This window comes from Triturus cristatus, chromosome 3_1 (genome assembly GCF_964204655.1).
Source record: "Triturus cristatus chromosome 3_1, aTriCri1.1, whole genome shotgun sequence".
NCBI classification, from domain to species: domain Eukaryota; kingdom Metazoa; phylum Chordata; class Amphibia; order Caudata; family Salamandridae; genus Triturus; species Triturus cristatus.
This window is the reverse complement of record NC_140583.1, coordinates 68,230,450-68,251,430: the sequence shown is the minus strand read 5'-3', so window position 1 is coordinate 68,251,430 and position 20,981 is coordinate 68,230,450. Positions and strand designations below refer to the sequence as shown.

Here is a 20,981-nt window from a genome sequence, read left to right as displayed (position 1 = left end):
ACGCAGGTTGTGCCGAGTGCTCATTGCTATAGAGAGTTTCTTTCTTTGGCGTTTCAGTATCTGTTTGGATCAGACCCCTGATACTCTATGATATTTAGCAACCGGCTGTTACGTGTACCTTTGCAGGTCCGGTGCGAACTAAATGAATGATTAACAATACGAACTTCTGACCACCGAGGAGCGGTGAGTCTGTTTGTCAGTAACTATCATTTCTCAGTAACTATCATTTCTCAGTAGTGGGTAACGCGGCATTGTTTTACATATGGCTATTTATCTTCTTTCGCAGATTAAGTGCCCTCGTGGGACACGCTTACACTTTCAGGAAGTTATTGGTAAATTGAGACTTCCTTGATTATAAACAAGGTAATTCTTTAATCGGTATGCAGTTATTTTTGTTTTGCCATTGGGCTCCGTGCAATTCTGTGGGTTGTATTTGCACTTTCGTCTTTTAGTAGTGTAAGACTTAACATTGGCCACAGCTGATGGTCACGGCTGTTTTTGATTTTATTTGGCTGGATATGTTATCCTCAGATCTTTCTCGTACTAAGTGCTAATATATTTATGCCACTACTATATCGCTTAATTATTTGTGTAACTGCAAATGTCCAATTTATTAGGAATTTTGCTTTTTACATCTGGTTATGTATTTTGTATAACTATGTTAGTTTGTTTTTAACGTTTGTCAATGTAATTATTCCTTTTTAATACCTGGCTATTTTTAGGTATGTTATCAACCTCTTACCTTGAACTTAGACTTATGCAACCAATACATCTCACCCCTGCAGATGCAGTTATCACGCTCTCCTTCCAATGAGCCCCAGTGCCTACTTTCACTTTGACTTGACTTCTCAGGTTAATTTTAAGGATTTTGTCTTTCACAATATGTTTAGACCTCTTTGTCTCTCCTGAGACAATTATCCCTAATACTTCTTCAATTATACCTTAGGTACCCTCCTTCCCCCCTGCGCAGTCCTGAGGAAGACCCCCTGTAAGGTGGACAGTTACCTACATAGTCCTGGGGTCGAAACGTCAACACTTTTATCTCATGCCAGCTTCAAACAACGGATAATTTTGTACCGTGTTTCCTCAAACTGCATGGCTATGTGTTAATTATATGACTATTCATGTAATGGTGGCTTAGTAAACTAGCCCGTTTTTTGTACATCATACTTCAATCTTTTGAATTGCACCAATTCTTTTGTCCTCCTCTTATACACCATTTCCGCACAATTCACTTTGATCTCCTTTACCTTACCTAACTCTTTCCTTCCGGGCACATCGCTTATAATAATTGATGTAATTTTTGATGACATTTGCTGGAAATGAGGGTGTGATTAAATAACACTTCTCAGTTCAATTTTCGTGTGTATTATTTTCCTTGTACCGTTTTTTGCAATAATTGTATGTTAGTTAGTACTTACTGGGAACCTTTCCTATTGTAGAGTGCTCATGCGCGGCATGAAGCCCGACAGGTCGATATGCACGAGGTCCGACGGGAGTAGCCGGTCAGCCAGGACCTTAGCCAACACCTTCGGTTCGACATTGATGAGCGAGATCGGTCGATATGAGGAGCATTGATCTGCCGGTTTGCCTTCTTTGTGAATGACCACGATCGTGGCCTCCCACTGGCCAGGCGGCAGCATTCCCACCTGTCGCACTTCTAAGTACATTTGCAAGAGGGGGCCCGTGATGATGATCGCCTGTCTCTTAAAGATCTCTATCGGCAGCCCGTTCGGTCCCTGTGCCTTTCCGGACTGTAGGGATTTGAGCGCTGCCCCAATTTCCTCCCCGGTCAAATCCGCCTTTAGCCGATCTCTCTGCGCCTGAGGCAGCGTGGGCAACGTGAAATCGCTGAGGAATTCCTCACAGTCCCGTTCCGTCCTCGTATGCACTGGAGTATACTCCTTCAAAGTATGACGCAAACGCCTCTGCTTTGTCCACACTAGGGAGCCCGACATGTCCCCCACTGCAGCCACCCAGGAGCGCGCTCTGTCCCTGCATTCAATCTATACGAGGAGCTTCAGGGATTTATCACCAACGTCATAGATCCGGTGTTGCTTAGCCAGGAAATAAGCTCGCGCCTCTCCCTCTGCCAGGGCCCTCAGCTACTTTTGCTCAAGTGCCAGTGCGTGACGACGGTCAATGGCAGACACAGCGTCCGCTCCACTTTCGAGATTTTCTATCTCATTTTTTAACTTCCTTATCTGTATGGACTCCTCCTTCTTCTTGGCACCAATCAAGGCCTGTGCCTGCCCTCTCAAGACGGTCTTGTACACCTCCCATAGTTTGACATGGGATGCAACGGTCCCCTGATTCTCTTCAAAGTAGAACTGGGAGCCCTCCCAGAGTTTGCCCCCAATTTTGTCGTCCCGTAGGTGCCACGGGTCGATCGACGGGAACGCCGCCATGTTAATAACCGGACCCTTCAAACTAACGCTCACTGGGAAGTGGTCAAAGAGCCCCCGGGCCTGTACGTGGGATTTCGAGTATTCACCCAATTGGTCGATGCGCACCAGCAGGTGATCCAATCTGGCGAAGGACCCATGTCTGGCCGAGTAAAACGTGTACTGTCTATGGGAGGGATGGTGCACCCGCCACAAGTCTCCCAATCCCAAGGCCTCTATGAATCCCTGCAGACCCCTCTCCCCCTTGAATCCCTGCCCCCCACCCGATCTATCCAAGTCAGCATTCACGACAGTGTTCATGTCTCCTCCCACCAGGAGAGTCCCCATGGGGAGGTCAGCCAGAAAGGAGCCCAGCCGTGCGTAGGTCATGGAGTGGAGGCCAGGCGGGACATAACAGGAGCACCACACCACCGTCCGCCCCTCCCACCTTCCCGCCACCATGCATCCTGAGTCATCAGTCCATACACCAGAGATCACCAGAGGGAGGGCCTTTCGTAGTAAAATACCTACACCGCTGGACCCGGACTTAAACCCCGAGTGGGCAACCATTTTATACCCAAAGCAGGGAGTGCCGCTTCAGGTGTTGCAGTACTAAAGTCTGTTTAATTTTGTTGCCCAAACCATTTACATTCCATGTCCATATCTTAACCTGCGTCTGGGTACCCATACTGAATCACTGACCCCCACCTCCGCGAATGAGCCATGCCACCTCGTAGTGCTCCACGACCAACCCCCCATGCAAAAGAAATGACATGATGATGAGCATGAGAACTTTCCCCAGGAAACAACCCCTCTCTCTCCCCCCTCCCACACATTCCTGCCAACTCCCCCTTCCCCCCCCCTCTTTGCCGCCTTGCCTGGTGAGCCTCCAGCCACCCACCAATAAAACTTGGAGTGCTTGTCGCCCCATTACCACAACTGAAACCATTCCGGAGGAAACGTGGATCCGCTTGTTGATGGTGATCTCAGCTAGGCCTACCAGTGCAAGGGGTTCGCCCTTCTCTGCACAGAGTCCTCAGACCAATAGGAAGAAGTTGGCACAGAAACTGGAATAGAAAATACAAAGTTTAATAAACCTCATGAGGTGGAACTACGTTCACACAGCACCCTTTGGTGTTGAGTGAAGTAACACACTGAACAGAAGAAGCATGGTCCTTTTATACCCACACAGGGGCTGAAAAAGGCGGTACAAGTACACATGAGAAGAGTTATGCACATAGATGGTCATACAGAAACTGCACAGTCAACAAGTAGGAGGAGTAATAAGTTGCTGACATCAGTTAGAACAGCCTGACAGTTCTATACTAGGAACAGGTGCACTCTACTAGCTAAGCACATCTGCGCATGTGCAAGACTCTGGGAGAGGGAAACAGCAAATGTCCAGCACATAGCTAACTAAAATGGCTGCCAAGTACAAAATGGCTTTCAGCTCATTTTTCATAAATTTATCAATATCCTAATTCATTGCTTGGTGGGCATTTCTCATTCTAAATATTGTTAAGCTGGTATGTATAAGGTATAAGCAGGAGTACAAAGGGAACAGAGCATTGGGTCATACAGATAGCAGGAGAGAGTAATTACTATTATCAGAAACAGAACTATTAGCTTTCTAGTCCTAAGCAAATCCTAAAACCATCCAGTAAAAACATTTTCAAGACTCCTATGCATTTCAGTGACTATCAATTTCAACGTCAAAATAGCCAACAGCACATATCTAATAAAAACATTTTCACTAGACTTTTCCAGTGTTTCCTTTATGAGGGCTAGAGTATCAATCAAGAAAAGGGTAAAGTAACATTTGTCAATTGCTCAGATGAACCTTTCTCTCGCAGAATAAACATTATTCATAATACAATTATGAAAGCAGTCAGACATATTATTACAAAAATGATCCTGGATCCAGAGGACCAGGAGGGCCACACAGGACCATGAGAATTAGGACGAAGAGCTGGAAAGGGTTGCTCCTCCTCAAAAATGGGACGACCAATGGGGTACATTTTCAACAAAAAAGAAAAGGAAGTCCTTGGGAAATTAAAGCCGCTGTACAACCAACCAGAGGGGAGTCTTCTCCCTGTGTCCGTTTGAGCCTCACAGGCAGGCTCTTGTTGTTCCCACGGTGGAGCTGCACAACTCGCAACTCAGGAATCATGGCCCAGTTTCAAGGGAAAAGTTTCTTCTTTCAGGATAGGGCAATCACCCACCAGGGCAAATGCTGTCAGCGATCCTGTCCAGTGTCTCAGGCAGTGCACCAGTTTTCTTCATTTCAATCTAACAGGCACCAGAGACACAGCACCTGTACCCTGAACTCAAGTACTTCCCTAACTCCTGTATTGCTCTGCTGGCACACTGCTCTTTCGTTGGGGCCATAGATTGCATTCAGTGTGCCCAGGTATCTCTTGACCAACAAAGGTGAAAACCTTACAGCCACTTTGGGACCAGGATTCAGAGGCCTGATGCTAGGATCTCTGAAGCAACCCTTGTTTCAAAGGGGGTTACCTCAAGCAAAAACTTTCTCGCCTTCCTGGTCGGTCTGTGACTCTCGGCTGGGCATCAAAAACTTGATCCACGATTTCTCCTTTCTGATTTGTGACCCCGTCTTTCGCCCAAGGCAGTGGCAGGGATACACACTTCACATCCCAGTGCTTCCGGCCTTCTACCTTCACTGAGGTCCTGGTTGCCAACAATGCCTGTGCTGGTTACCTTCACTTTGACTTCAAGCTGGACTGGTGCTGACTCTCCAAGTTGGATCTGATGTCCGCGCCCCTCTGGCAATGGTTGTAAGGCAGCAAATATCTATTGGTGGACAGAACAAAAGGTCTTTAGACAAGGCACAGAAATAATCTATCAACAGAGAGGATAGTCTCAGAATACTTCCTAGTCTAAGGACGCCCCATATATTAGCAAGGCACCCAAGAACCACTTTCATCTATGTGAGAGTAAAAGAAACAACAGCCTGGACCTATTGGCAAGTATAAAAGGAACTCTTTGGTGAACTGACAAGAGTAATACGTCACCCAATCCCAAGCAGCCAAGGAAGTCTGTGTTCATTTACTAAATTCTGAGGAAAAGAGAAAAACAATACAGACATACTCCAAATCCTTACATCTTTATATTCCTATCTTAATCATCTAAAGACCCTCAAGAAAAAAGGAAATGTTCTACACTTTTACTCATAGACTTTGCATTACTTGTACAGGACTGCAGACACTTCTAAAATGATTTCTCTTAATAAAAGCACCTACATTGTATGCTTAGGACCATGCTCTCATGTTATAGGAGCAACAGGAAAATCTAAAACTGCTAATTTAACAGGGATTCCTATTACATAAAGAACTAAAAAACTTCAACATAATGGGTACATTTTCCCCAGCAGAAAATCTTGTGACAGACTCCTTTAAAACAATATTTTCCTCAAATGTTTGCTAAGGATCACATGGGCATCTTCTCTGCATTCTATTTTGCACAATCCAAACTATGCAACATCAGCTCTAGTAAGGACTGACAGTTTATTTACACAGACTAGCTAATAAAAACTAGCAATGCCCTTGCAAAACCGTATGTAGCATGAGAATAACAAACAATAGTGGTGTTCTCACCTGAGAATTTTAGAACAAAAACTACCCACAGCTAGTTCCCCTTAAAGATCAAATAAGGAAACCACAATCTAGACTACTCATCCTTTCATAATTTCATCAGACAGGATTGGCAGTAACATAGCACATTTATTTATTCATTTTATTAATTCTAATAATGTTTAAAACAATGTTACTGAATAGCCAATTAAATGTCTCATGGCTATTTCACAGACAGTTTAGACAGGCTCAAAAGAAATTGAGAAAAAGAGAGAGAACACATACATTTGCCTACCCTTAATTTGTAGAGGAGCTAGCCTCCTCCCCCCATTTTTGACAGTAGGAAGCCTGTAACAGGTTTCAGTCTGTCAACACTACCAACCCCAATTTGTAGCAACTGGGCATAAACAAACTCTGAGGAGCTAAATAGCACATTGAGCTAGCTTAAGAACATATTCCTTTAGCAAATGAACAAGTGTGACACGAGGGCACATGAATTCAAACTAAATCCCATTGCTTCCTTAATTCAGCCCTAAAAGCATTAGTGTTACATATATGGCAGAGCCATTGTCTTAATAAGAGCTGACATATACCATTATTATTCAATCTGTTCATATGAGTGAACAAAAACTTGCTTTTGCAAAAAAAAAGCAAGCAAAACCTCTTTCTGTCCCTGCCCTGCCATTTCATCTTTCAAATGTCGAAATGTCAAAGCAAATGTTGCGCTGAGCCCTGCTTCTAAATGTAGAACTTCGACCTTTAACCTATTCGCAGCTGTTCCATCTTGAGTGCAAGGTTTTCATGCAGTTTTACAAATTCAAAGTGACCCTGGAGACTGAGAGCTCAACAGCAAAACCCACTCCATTCCTGTCTACCAGCAATTCAGAGGTAAGCTTAATAACTTCTGCCAGATTTTTTGTACATATTTATATTTGTAAGCAGTGTGCCGAGTGCTTGTCTAGGAGTATAGATGTCAGCTATTCATTCTATGCTTACATATGTGCATTTACTGTAGCCTGAGGCAGTTTAAAAGCTGCTCTGATTGGAATAACCTCATTTAAATAGTGAATTTTACTCAATTTCGACTTTGATGTTTGGGGCACTTAAAATGAATATCCTACAATGTTTTTGCATAATAGTCATCCCCAGAATGTCCCCTACATATCCCAGAGATGTGGCATCAGAAATGTATAATGTATACCCTTATAAAAATGAGTTTTGTACGCCTGCGTAAAGTGACATTTCACATGTTAGTGACCCCCTATTGCTGTATAGCATGGCTTAAATTCAATTTGGATGCTAGGAGGTCACAGCATCATTATTAGGCATTATAAATATTAAAAAACGAATTTAATGCACCTATTTGAAATAACTTTGTTTATATAATCAAAATATTTTTTTTTTTAATAAATCCAATCATTTTGATGAGTCCACATATGAAAAGCAAGCTGCATCCCTTGCCTATTTGAACGCATTCATTCATAGCCCTAAGAACAGAAACCTTATTTGAAAGTCTGCGCCACTTTTAAAGGACAGTCATTATTATTTAACATCAAAAATCACTCTTATCCTTATTTAAAAAGGCATTAAGAAAAGAAATCCCTACTGTCAATCTGTCCTCTGTTTATCAAAAATAATGAAACTATATTTCTAACTTTTAAAACGGCAGCCTGAAATGCAGGATTTTACACCGTGCTTGCACTGACTTAAGGGGTAGTGACGTCAGCTGTTTTCTGTGGCCGGAGTCAGAAATACCCACGTGCTGACACAGCTGCTTGACAAGTAAAGGCGTCGAATTCACACGGCTTTCAAGTCAGCCTTTCCACAAATCTGTCGTTCTGTAATGTATTCAGGTCTGCAACAACCAACTCTCTCAGATAATGTGAATGCCTGTTAATACCTAATACAGAAGGATACATGCTGTGACATTTTGTATCCTAATCTTATCTATTGCAAAACACACAATTTCGTTTTTTGAAGCTTTTTTTATTCCTATTAAATGTGGATTCTAATTTTATCTTTAACATTGTGGCAATTTGCACACATGTATAGTGTCTTACTCTGTCAATTTAATGATAGCGTGCAGCTATTTAGCATATATTATATAATTCATTGCTGGATTCTTTTAAAATGTATTTTATTTTAATGATATTTGGCATAACAGAATGATGACAAAAAAAAAACATTGAGCTCATTCCAGACATTTTCAAAACGGTGTCATACACATAATACAGGGCACTTAAGGCTAGCCATTCTTGCACCAAGAGCGCAATCGCTACTTACAAGTACCACTAATGACAAACCACAGACATTTAAACACACATTTAACCCACAGATCAACACTTAGGACAGAAACAAAAGACAGCCCACAGACTGTACTTAAACCAAACCATTTGTAAATACTAGTTGTAAGTCATATTCACTAGATGTGGCTGGCAGAACACCAAGAAAAAAACCGCTCTGCATATCAGCACTTATGAATGTTACTAAGTGCACAGACCAGGATCCTTTCTATGTACAAATTTAGTTCCTCGGGGTACTAGGCACCAAAGAAGAAATACTTTTTTATACCTAAACCTAGTTAAGTATCCCCTCTAGGGGAGCCGGCTAATTATATACAAGTTTAAAATGGTACATCCAAGAAAGCAACACATTCATAAATTCACCTGGGGGAAAACAAAAAGACCATCACGCATTTGCTTACAATTAACTGCTTTGTTCTTCAGCTCTAATGCTTTCACATAAATGTTCTTTCGCTGTTCTTTTTCAATCAAGGCTTGCTCACGCTTCATTCGTTCACGCACTTCTTTCTCCCACATTCGTACACAATCAAACCAGGCCTGAGAGGACTCGCCAGCACAGGTAACCGCCGCTCAGAGCACCCGGGCGGGTGCCATTTTCTGCTGAATCAGGCAGGGATCCGCTGTCCCCCTGGCTGTACCAGTGGGCGCTCGAGGTCTTTGAAAAACACCGTCGCGGTCCTGTCCTCTGTGTACCGATAGTGCAGGATGTATGGGGAATTAATTAGGTAGTTACGGCAGCTCTCACACTAAGCCGCCATCTTTCCCGGCTGCAGGCCACCCCCCTCCCCCCCCAGAGGTTGATTCTTGGAGTCAAGGGTATGGCAGCCCTTTCCTCCCTAGGGATTACTGGAGGGGGGGTCATTATCCTCCTCCTCCTCCCTGTCCTCATCTGACTGGTTGTCACCATGTTCAAATGGGTGGTCCTTGGCATACTCAGCCAGGAGCTCCTGGAGCCCTTGTTTGGTTGGATGCAGGCCCATTGGTAAATTTTTAATTTTGTATAGGGACCTCAATTCCTTGAAAGACCAGTGTAAGTAAGGTGTGAGGTCGAGCTCCTCCACCAGGTCCTGCATGGTATTATCTTCACTAATAGTTGGGTTTGTTTGAGTCATTCCAACATGACAGTTCTAACCCTCTACCCTTGACTATAGTGACTTTTATTTTTCTAAACTTCTAAGGGCACTTAAGCAAGGCCCTGACAAAACGATTAGTATTTTGGAAAGACCAATCGGAATTCTAAAGGCAATTTTAAGAGTTCTGTCGTGTGATCAGATGGTAACCAAGTAGTTCAACAAATGCAAGTTTGTATCCCACCGCTGATACACCAATGTTAGAAAGTGGCTCTGTACATACTGTTCCCAAATAGGTACATTGTGCACAGAGTCCACAGTCTCCAGAGGTTTGGCAGAGGCTAAAGTTAGATATAACCTTACTCTCTAAAGTGGTAGCTTGGTCGAGCAGTAAGGCAGTATCAGAGGACAGTGTAAAGCATTTGTTGTACACACTCAGTCAGCAAATGGTCTCAAACATTGCCTAGTCTTTCGCTTAAACATACATTGTTCCACATACTCAATCTTTCGTAAATCAAATGACCCATACATAGGCCAACGCAACTCAGGATCCTTACGAGTGTATTTATTCCATAATGCGCTGTACATTATAGAAGAAAGACCATACTTAATATACATATCCCTATTAGGCGTCCCCTCCGGGGGGCCGGTTGTACTTCATCTAGTCTCAAATTGGTACCACTACAAAAGCAACACATCCTATGAAGTGTGCTAAAAACAGGCATGCCAAAAATAGTGCAGAATATGCAGTATTATAATCAAAGTAGCACTTAAGGTACCTTTAGTACGATGTGCCGTTCAAATCAATTCAGATAGAGAAAATTCTCCTCATTACCTGCCTATATAAATTGCAATCCATATATAAATCTCATAACAAACCAAGTTGGCCAACACCAAATCCAAAAGCCACAGTAAGTGTTACTAAACTACCTTACCAATCCCAGGCATCAAAACCAACAGCAAGCGCCACAGAAGGACACTTGCCAATCACTTGGTGTCCAGGTTCCAACTGCCAAGTTATAAAATCGACCAAATGGTCACTGCGCGGCGAATCAACAGAAGAGATCTCAGTCGAGGACCGGCACCACCTGGATGGTCAGATCAGAAAGAAAGGAAAAACGCCGTGGTTGCCAAGACTCGGGTCTCATCGGGCAGCGATCGCGTCCAGAGCGAGATTCCAATCCTTCGTCGCGACCAATCCTTTGGGCATCCGAGTCACCAATGAGCCCCAGTAGTTGGGCGCCAATTTGTTGATGGTGACCTCATGTAGGCCTACCAGTGCAAGGGGTTCGCCCTTCTCTGCACAGAGTCCTCAGACCAATAGGAAGAAGTTGGCACAGAAACTGGAATAGAAAATACAAAGTTTACTAAACCTCATGAGGTGGAACTACATTCACAGAGCACCCTTCGGTGTTGAGTGAAGTAGCACACTGAACAGAAGAAGCATGGTCCTTTTATACCCACACAGGGGCTGAAAAAGGCATTAGAAGTACACATGAGAAGAGTTATGCACATAGATGGTCATACAGAAACTGCACAGTCAACAAGTAGGAGGAGTAATAAGTTGCTGACATCAGTTAGAACAGCCTGACAGTTCTATACTAGGAACAGGTGCACTCTACTAGCTAAGCACATCTGCGCATGTGCAAGACTCTGGGAGAGGGAAACAGCAAATGTCTAGCACATAGCTAACTAAAATGGCTGCCAAGTACAAAATGGCTTTCAGCTCATGCTAAGAGATTAATGCAATCTTCAACATTCTAACCTAAAAGATGCATACAAGTAATGTCGGATCACACACACCCCCGTACTATACAACCCCAAGCGACCCGCATACTACATTATACCCCCTCCTCCCGGCCCTTCATCCAGCATAGAGCTGGGGCCATGAATGTCTCGATCAAGGTCTCTCACCAGGGGCAGAGAAAGTCACTTCCTTGTCCTACCCCCCTCCCTGGAGCCAAACCAACAGGCCACCCGCCCCTCCAACCCAGAGACAAAGTTCAGTCCGGGCCCTTGACCAGACACTATAATCTCATCAGCATACCAGTATCACTCCGCCGTCCGTCGTTCGCCATCACTGGAGACTCGCCCAGCCTCCGAAGCCACCTCACGATCACCTCGGCTCACCTGCCCCTCTTGCCGTCTCCCCTGTCGACCAACAGTGCACCAGCCCTCCAACCAGTCACCAGCATCTGCCAGCGAGTCGAAGAAGTAGGCCTTTTCTCCATCCAGGACTTTGAGTCGTGCAGGGAACAGCATCAGGTACTTCACTCCTTTGTCCCGAAGTTCCCTCTTCACCCCGTCAAAGGACGCCGCTGCACCTGGAGCGTGAAGTCCGTGAAGAAGCGGATGGTGGCGTTGTCTCTGTGAAGATCCCCATGCCTGCGTGCCGCTTGCAATTTGGCATCCTGGTCTCTGAAGTTAAGAATGCGGACGATGATCGTGCCGCGGGCAGGGCCCCCACAGTACGCACACTCGGAGGCTCCGGGCACCAGGCTGAGCTGGAGGCCCGATCCCTGTCGGCCCTCTGTAAAGGCCGCTTCTCAGCAATATTCGCCCACCACTGGGCCAATGGGGGAGGTCTCACCGTCAAGAATGCCCCTCGCTGCGCAGGGCTTCCAACCGGCACCTTCTGCCGCCCCAGCCACAGTCTCGTCATGGGCACAGCGCAACCGCGGCCCATGACGAGACCATCTCGTCATGGGCATTCAAGAGGATAAACACACAGCCGCACATAAACACACAGCCGCACATAAACACACAGCCGCACATAAACACACAGCCGCACATAAACACACAGCCGCACATAAACACACAGCCGCACATAAACACACAGCCGCACATAAACACACAGCCGCACATAAACACACAGCCGCACATAAACACACAGCCGCACATAAACACACAGCCGCACATAAACACACAGCCGCACATAAACACACAGCCGCACATAAACACACAGCCGCACATACACACACAGCCGCACATACACACACAGCCGCACATACACACACAGCCGCACATACACACACAGCCGCACACACACACACAGCCGCACACACACACACAGCCACACACACACACACAGCACACACACACACACACACACACACACACACACACACACACACACACACACACACACAGCCACATAAACACACACACACACACATAAACACACACACAAATACACACACCTTAAGGGAATCGGGTAACGGAAAGAGAAAGAACTCTATCCAAAATTACACGTTTTCAGTCCAGTCAGAAAGTATGACTTAGCCCCAACGAGTCCTTGTTTTGTAGCTAAGCAGATAGTCAATTATTTCAGTAAGCCTGACGCGACATTAGAAAAAGAGAAGTATAGTGCAATTATTAGGCACTTATTGTTTACATTGTAACCGAGTAAATATTTGCCGCGCATTTTCGTTTTTTTAACCTTGTAACCGCCCTCATTTATTTTACCTTGTAACTAAGTAAATATTTGCTGTGCATATTCATTTACTTTGCCTTGTAACCACTATTTTACCTTGTAACCGCGTAAAGATTAGCCACGCATTCCTCCCAATTAAGCAACAAACTGTATTGCAGCCGCAAAGCCACAAGTTAAGTGATCGCAAAACTGAAAGCAAAGCCACAAGATGTATTTGTTTTACTGTCTGTTTCTTCTCTCATAGTGTATTCATCTTTCTCTTAGTTTGTGCGTTTCTATTTCTCTCTCTGTCTATCTGTGTGTCTCTGTCTTTGTATATTCTCCTCTGTGCCCGTCATGCTCCGCTATATGTGTCTACCTATGTGTACACAGTATTTCCGTGTATGTATCAAACTCTATATGTGCCTCTTAGTGTTTATAAATTTATGTCTTTATCTCTGCCTCTGTTCCTCTTTGTCTATCTCTCTCGGTTTCTAGCTTTGTGTATGTGCCTCTGTTTCTGTATATCTCTTTGCTTGTTAATCTCCTTTTCTATATGTGTGTGTGTACGTCTGTTTTCCTGTACCTAGGTCTAGCTCTGTGTATTTCTGTCTATATGTCTATAACTCTATTTGTAAGCAAGCGCCATTTTAGATTAAGTGAATCGGGTAACGGAAAGAGAACTCTATCCAAAATCACACGTTTTCAGTCCAGTCAGAAAGTATGACTTAGCCCCAATAAGTCCTTGTTTTGTAGCTAAGCAGATACAGTCAATTATTTCAGTAAGCCTGACGCAACATTAGAAAAAGAAGTATAGTGCAATTATTAGGCACACTTTGTTTACCTTGTAACCACGTACATATTTGGCACGCATTTTTCATTTTTTTTACCTTGTAACCGCCTTAAATTATTTTACCTTGTAACGAAGTAAATATTTGCCACGCATTTTCATTTACTTTGCCTTGTAACCGCCTTCATTTATTTTACCTTGTAACCAGGTTAAAGATTAGCCACGCATTCCTCCCAATTAAGCAACAAACTGTATTGCACCGCAAAGCCACAAGTAAAGTGATCGCAAAACTGAAAGCAAAGACACAAGTAAAGCGATTGCGAAACCGAAAGCAATCGATTTTGGAAGCAAGGACAGCCGCCAATGGTGCGTGCGCCACAGACCGCCATATGCTTTCAATAATCGCGCCCGTGTCTGGGCATCATAATTGAAACCAGATAGGCTTTAGTGCACGTAACAGACACCAATAGGCTTTGGGCGGAGCGATGTGCCGGCCTTTGGCCTATTGCGTGCTCTGTCTAAAAAATACTGCCACTAAAAGCCCAATAATAGAAGACAAAACAAAAAACACACGCACGAGCGTGTACGATTAAAAGATCCATTTCTGAACCCCGGACAAAAGGACTCTCGCTGCGCGAGCACCTCTGTGCAGTGCAACGCTAAGTGCGAGACCTAAAAACACACACACGAGTGTGTACGATTCCAGGGTCCATTCCTCAACCCCGAACAAGAGGACTGTTGCTGCGCGAGCACTGTGGCACAGTGCAACGCTAGGCGCGAGACCTAAAACGTGGGGGCATACCATGCAAGAAAGATGGCACTTTGTCACAGTAGGTATGGAATAGAGATTGTGAACCTTCGAGTTATCATATCGAAGTTGGAATATCGACAATTAAAAAATTGAGGGTAAGTAGGTGTAGGTTTACTCTATTTAAGTTGGATGTGGGTGAGCCAAGAAATAAGCAGAAGGAGTCGAGTCGGAGCTGAGCCAAGGGTCTGGCTTGGTTCTTGGAGCATGAGCCGAACCCTGAAAATGTTTGCTATGTAAATCAAACAACAAACCTCACGTAAAAATACGTCTCTTCTAATTCAAAAAAGTGTATTCCTTTGACATTAATACCTCACTTTATAGCAGTGCACAGAGAAGTACCTATTTAACGGGAACCATCAGTGAAATATGAGGCAACTAATTCAGTTATTCTTTCTCTTTCTCATTCTTGATCTTCAGGTTGACTCGCCAATGAATTTGAAGCACCCTCACGATCTTGTCATGGTAATGAGACAAGAGAATACAGTCAACTACCTCAAAGAGTTGGAGGTAAGAGAAGGGAGTGTTCATGGTTGGAGTTCCTTCTGTTTTGTAATGCACTTGTTTACTTTTGTTATGGCTTGCCTGGCCAAATCTGCTTTACTTGTAGTGAAGTGGGTAGGCCTCCTGGCAATGCTCTGATTTTTCTTGCTCTTTACTTGATTTTACTTTCCCAGCGCAAGTCCCTGGTAAGAAATCGATGATTTCTTGAGTCCCTGAGTAATACATAGAGTTATTTTGTGTGCATATACCCTAACCAATGCAGGCTGGGGCTTTTTAGGATGCCCTACAGCCTTACAGTTCTTTCATGTGTCGTTTTTGTGTACAATATAGACACATCTCAAACAACCTCTTGTGCTTCTCTGACACAGTGAACTATAAACATAGAGTGCCTTTGAATCCTGTCACTTGGGCCTCCTAAGATCAGCTACCCTCAGTGTGTTTAGTGGTATTAATCTTTTTATCCTGAGAAGCACAGTACAAGTGTAACTTCACTGCAGGTTCTATGGTGAGCCTCGCAGTTGGGGGCCTAAAACCTATTAACATGGATGTATCTTAACTGAATATTACTTGAAGGCACTACAAGACGTATATCTACATACATACGCCCACACACACCTCCTCCTCCCCACACCCACACTTTCTCCTACCAATGTGCACACACCTCCTCCTACCAATGTGCACACGCCTCCTCCTACCAATGTGCACACACCTCCCCCTACGCACACACACCTCCCCCCTATGCACACACACCTCCCCCCTATGCACACACACCTCCCCCCTACGCACACACACCTCCCCCCTACGCACATACAACTCCTACTACCCACGTGCGCACACCTGCTCCTACCCACACCTACACACGCGTGCTCACCGCCTCCTACCCACATGTACTCCTTCCCACACTCCTACATACGCACGCACCACTCCCCCAGCTCACACACCCCTGTACACACACATGCACACTCCTACACACACCTCCCCCTTCCCACACACCTCCCCCTTCCCACACACCTCCCCCTTCCCACACACCTCCCCCTTCCCACACACCTCCCCCACCCCACACACCTCCCCCACCCCACACACCTCCCCCACCCCACACACCTCCCCCACCCCACACACCTCCCCCACCCCACACACCTCCCCCACCCCACACACCTCCCCCACTCGCACACCTCCCGCTCCGTGCACACACCTCCTGCTACGCACTCCTACACGTGCGCACACACCTCCTCCTACCCACACTCCTACACATGCACATCCCTCCTACCACTCCCACACCCACCCCCCCACCACTCCCCCACCACACACTCCCACCCCACACACACCCCCCCACACACACCCCCCCCCCACACACACCCCCCCACACACACCCCCTCCCCACACACACCCCCACCCACACACCCACACCCCCCCCACCACCCCCACACCCCCTCCCCACATCCCCCCCACACACCCCTCCCCACACACCCCTCCCCACACACACACACCCCTCCACACACACCCCTCCACACACACCCCTCCCCACACACACACCCCTCCCCACACACACACCCCTCCCCACACACACACCCCTCCCCACACACACACCCCTCCCCACACACACACCCCTCCCCACACACACACCCCTCCCCACACACACACCCCTCCCCACACACACACCCCTCCCCACACACACACCCCTCCCCACACACACACCCCTCCCCACACACACACCCCTCCCCACACACACACCCCTCCCCACACACACACCCCTCCCCACACACACACCCCTCCCCACACACACACCCCTCCCCACACACACACCCCTCCACACACACACACCCCTCCACACACACACACCCCTCCACACACACACACACTCCCCTCCACACACACACACACACTCCCCTCCACACACACCCCTCCACACACACCCCTCCACACACACACACACCCCTCCACACACACACACACACACCCCTCCACACACACACACACACCCCTCCACACACACACACCCCTCCACACACACACACACCCCTCCACACACACACACACCCCTCCACACACACACACCCCTCCACACACACACACCCCTCCACACACACAAACACCCCTCCACACACACAACCCTCCCCACACACACACACACACCCCTCCCCCCACCCCCCCTCCCCACACACCCCTCCCCACACACACCCCTCCCCACACACACCCCTCCCTCTGCGCACACCCCTGCACACACACACCACTCCCCTACCCACACCCCTCCCCTACACACACCCCTCCCCTACACACGCACCCCTCCCCTACACCCTCCACACACCCCTCCACACACACAAACACCTCCACACACACAAACACCCCTCCACACACACAACCCTCCCCACACACACACACACACCCCTCCCCCCACCCCCCCTCCCCACACACCCCTCCCCACACACACCCCTCCCTCTGCGCACACCCCTGCACACACACACCCCTCCCCTACCCACACCCCTCCCCTACACACACCCCTCCCCTACACACGCACCCCTCCCCTACACCCCTACCCGTGCGCCCTTCCCCCTACCCGTGCGCCCTTCCCCCTACCCGTGCGCCCTTCCCCCTACCCGCGCCCTTCCCCCTACCCGCGCCCACACCCTCCTTAGCTCCCGCACCCTCCTTAGCTCCCGCACCCTCCTTAGCTCCCGCACCCTCCTTAGCTCCCTCCTTAGCTGTCCATTGTTTTGAAAATTTTAGTTTCTATTTTTGAATGTGTGTATCAAAGGTTATATTATGGGGAGAGAAGGTCTGCCACTCTATCACAAGGATGATGTCATCAGTGATGTCATTTGAGATGTCATCAGTGATGTCATGAGTGATGTAATATGTGACGTCATCAGCAGTGCATTGCGGGTGCGCGAGTTATAGTTAGCTGAACTAACTATAACGGGGGAATTTCAATGGTTTTGTACGAGTGAAAAGTCCAGCTAACTATAACGCCCCTGAAACCTATGTTTTTTTCAGTGAAATATATATATATATATTCACTTAAAAAACCATCGGTTTCACACATGTTACAGTTAGGTGGATATTTCACTCGTAAAAAACCAATGAAATTCCACCGTTATAGTTAGTTCAGATAACTATAACTAGCGCGCCCGCAATCCTCTGCTCATGACGTCACATTTTACATCACTCATGACATGGTCAGTGGCATCACTCTTGACATCACTCATGACATCATCCTTGTGGTAGAGTGGCGGTCGCGCGAGTTATAGTTATCTGAACTAACTATAACGGTGGAATTTCATTGGCTTTTTACGAGTGAAATATCCACCTAACTGTAACGTGTGAAACCTATGGTTTTTAAGTGAATTTGCAAGGTTTTTTAAATGCTAATTCATAACTATAACGTGTGTGAAACCTATGGTTTTTTCAGTGAATTTGTACGGTTTTTTAAATGCTAAGTTATGTATGTATTTTTTTTTTGTATATATATTTTTATTTTTCATTAAACTACGTATAAAAAAAGTTAACATTTTTTTATGGTTTTTCACCGTGCGCGCACCCCCGCGATTTAAAAATAAATAAAAATTAAATGTTTTTATCTGCCTTCGGGGTCCTTCAGGGACGCCCTGACAATGGCTAGTGGGTCAGGAACTATCTACCCTGCCCCCTTTTCACGTTCGCCACCTTCCTTTTCCACTCTCGCACTGAAAACAAACAAAATGGCGACCGACACTTCCTGATTGCGACCGATTCAAACGTTGACTGACATGTAACAACCAATCAGAATTACGCTCGCGCACGTTAGGGTGCGCGCACGGTGCGCGGCTATAGATATGTATGTGCTTTTAACTGCAATTGTCTCAGGAACTACTGAACAGATTGACTCCATATATGCAAAAGGCACATCCCTGACCTGAGGACTACCTCTCTGCCAAACTTCAAGTAATTCTGTTCAGCCGTTCGGGCTGTACCTTCGACTAAAGGTCCTATGGGAAAATGCATGGGGAAAACGCGTTTTGGAACCCCCCTTTTTTCTCGGCCCCCGCTTGACGAATCCCCCCGAGACTTTCAGGGTAGGAGCTGAGCGGAGCGCCCCATTAGTTTTGAAAATTTCGCGAAGATTCGTCAACCGGCGCCAAAATTATTCAAAATAGAATTTTGAGATTTCCTATGGAAACACGGTCCTAACTATAACTATCTACTGGCGACCGCCAGTAGATAATAAATAAATATATATATATATATATATATATATATATATATATATATATATAAAACGCACACTAGTCTGTTGGCATCCATAGTAATTTCTAGGTAGTGTTAAGTCGAAATGCAGACAAGGGGAATTTACTGGTCTCCTATCTAATTTAGTGTCATTTATATAATCTCACAGATTATCCAGGCCAATAATCTTATCAATTTAATGATTTATCATGTGATTTCCAACATGTATTGAACGAACAAGACCTATGGGACATACCTACATGTGGACAGAGGTAGGCATCAGATAAGGACATACACATTCTAAAATAGATTGTCAAAGTAGAGATTGTGGCTGGTATGCCCAGTTCCATTTTTATCTTAATCTCGCATGGTGTGCAGATCCCTTAGCTCCTGTGTTCATATTTAAAGCAATCGATGGTCGGGCCATGTTAATTTGCACTCGTTTGCCCCTTCGTTCGACCAAGGATCGCAGTAACATTATTAACATTTCTTAAATAAAAAATACATCATTTGACATAGCTGACTGCGCTTTCCCACCATATATGCACTGGTATATGTAAATAAGGTTAGTGAAGTACGAGTACTAACTTCTGCGAATGTGGCGATTTGCCACCTGAGATCGGCCGGAGGGTGAACCCTGTAGTCGCACTCTGTATGAAAAACCCCCGTTTACATTTCAGCAAGTAACAGGATGAATGTTGTGTCCAGAAAATATATAAAAATACACCCTCTTGTGTGTCCCCCTCCTAAAGCCCACTTACTTCATCAAGGTATCTCACCCACGGATACCTACCGATCCTAGGTCGTCCCGCATCCTGTATGAGCGCTGCGGCGGCCCTGTATACCATTGGACACAAGACTCCATCCTAACTTGGTGTTCTTTAAAGAAAACAAGGTGCATGTGTTCAAATACACCTCAACGTCTAACCCGTATTATTTTCCCTTCATAACAACTATCACTTTTACTTCTGCTGTACTGCTTGCATTTTATCAACTGTTGTTTAGAGCAAGTGATATGAGCGTTGCCAAATTAACAGTTCTAGATGTCACATGCCTAAAGGTGTTCAACCTAATTGGAGAGTAATATAAATTTGCATCTACCAGGAGTTTAAACGCTGTAGCATAATGCTCAGTCAACCTGTCCAGCTTATATGATACAGCCTCCCTTAAGAGTGCAGGGTCAATTTGCGTATTCATACAACTTTAACTACATACCCACCAGACTGCTTGCTTCACCTGTGACTCTTGTGAGAAACTAAGTTGTGGCTTCCTGAGGGCATTTATGTGGAGGCAGATTTTATACACCCACAGCAAGTTGTTCGATACTGAGGTAATGCCTGACACTCAGAATCTCTTGTTGCATGCCACGACACTCAGCTTCATCTTAGTCAATCACCGAAACGTAATACCTGGTCCCATTTGGACACAACTTCTTTTAATTTTATTCTTAACTCCATTAAGTCCTGTTTCCCGCTGGATCCTCTCCCTCCTTCCATGCTCGACCAGTTGGATCCCAGCCTATTATCAATGATTATGGATCTTCTTAATGCATCTCTGTATGAAGGGGTTTTTCCCCAGTAGTGGAAATATGCGATGGTCCTTCCTTTTCAAAAAAGAAAAAAAAAAAAAAGGTAATTTGGACCCAGCAAATCTGTCTAACTTCTGTCCTATCTCTTTGCTGCCTATTTTCTGCAAGATCTTGGACAAACATGTTACCGGCCAGTTAACTTCTTTTGTGGCAGCTCAGAATTTTCTTCACCCTTCTCAGTCTGGCCTCAGGGCTGGACATTCGACAGAATCCATGCTCTTGGGGGTAACTGAGCTTCTAAGGCAGCACTTGGATGAGGGAGAAATTGCTGCGCTCATCTTATTAGATCTTAGCGCTGCCTTTGACACTATGTCTCATCCTATTTTAAA

General features: G+C 45.7%; 1 protein-coding gene across 1 annotated transcript in view; it reads left to right on the top strand.

The window, feature by feature from the left end:
- TTC17 (tetratricopeptide repeat domain 17) overlaps positions 1 to 20,981 on the top strand; it is a 458,242-nt gene that overhangs the window by 39,950 nt on the left and 397,311 nt on the right. The window contains exon 2 of the mRNA XM_085643464.1: positions 14,781 to 14,870. Coding sequence (XP_085499590.1) covers positions 14,781 to 14,870 — 90 coding nt within the window. The remainder of the gene's footprint in view (positions 1 to 14,780; positions 14,871 to 20,981) is intronic.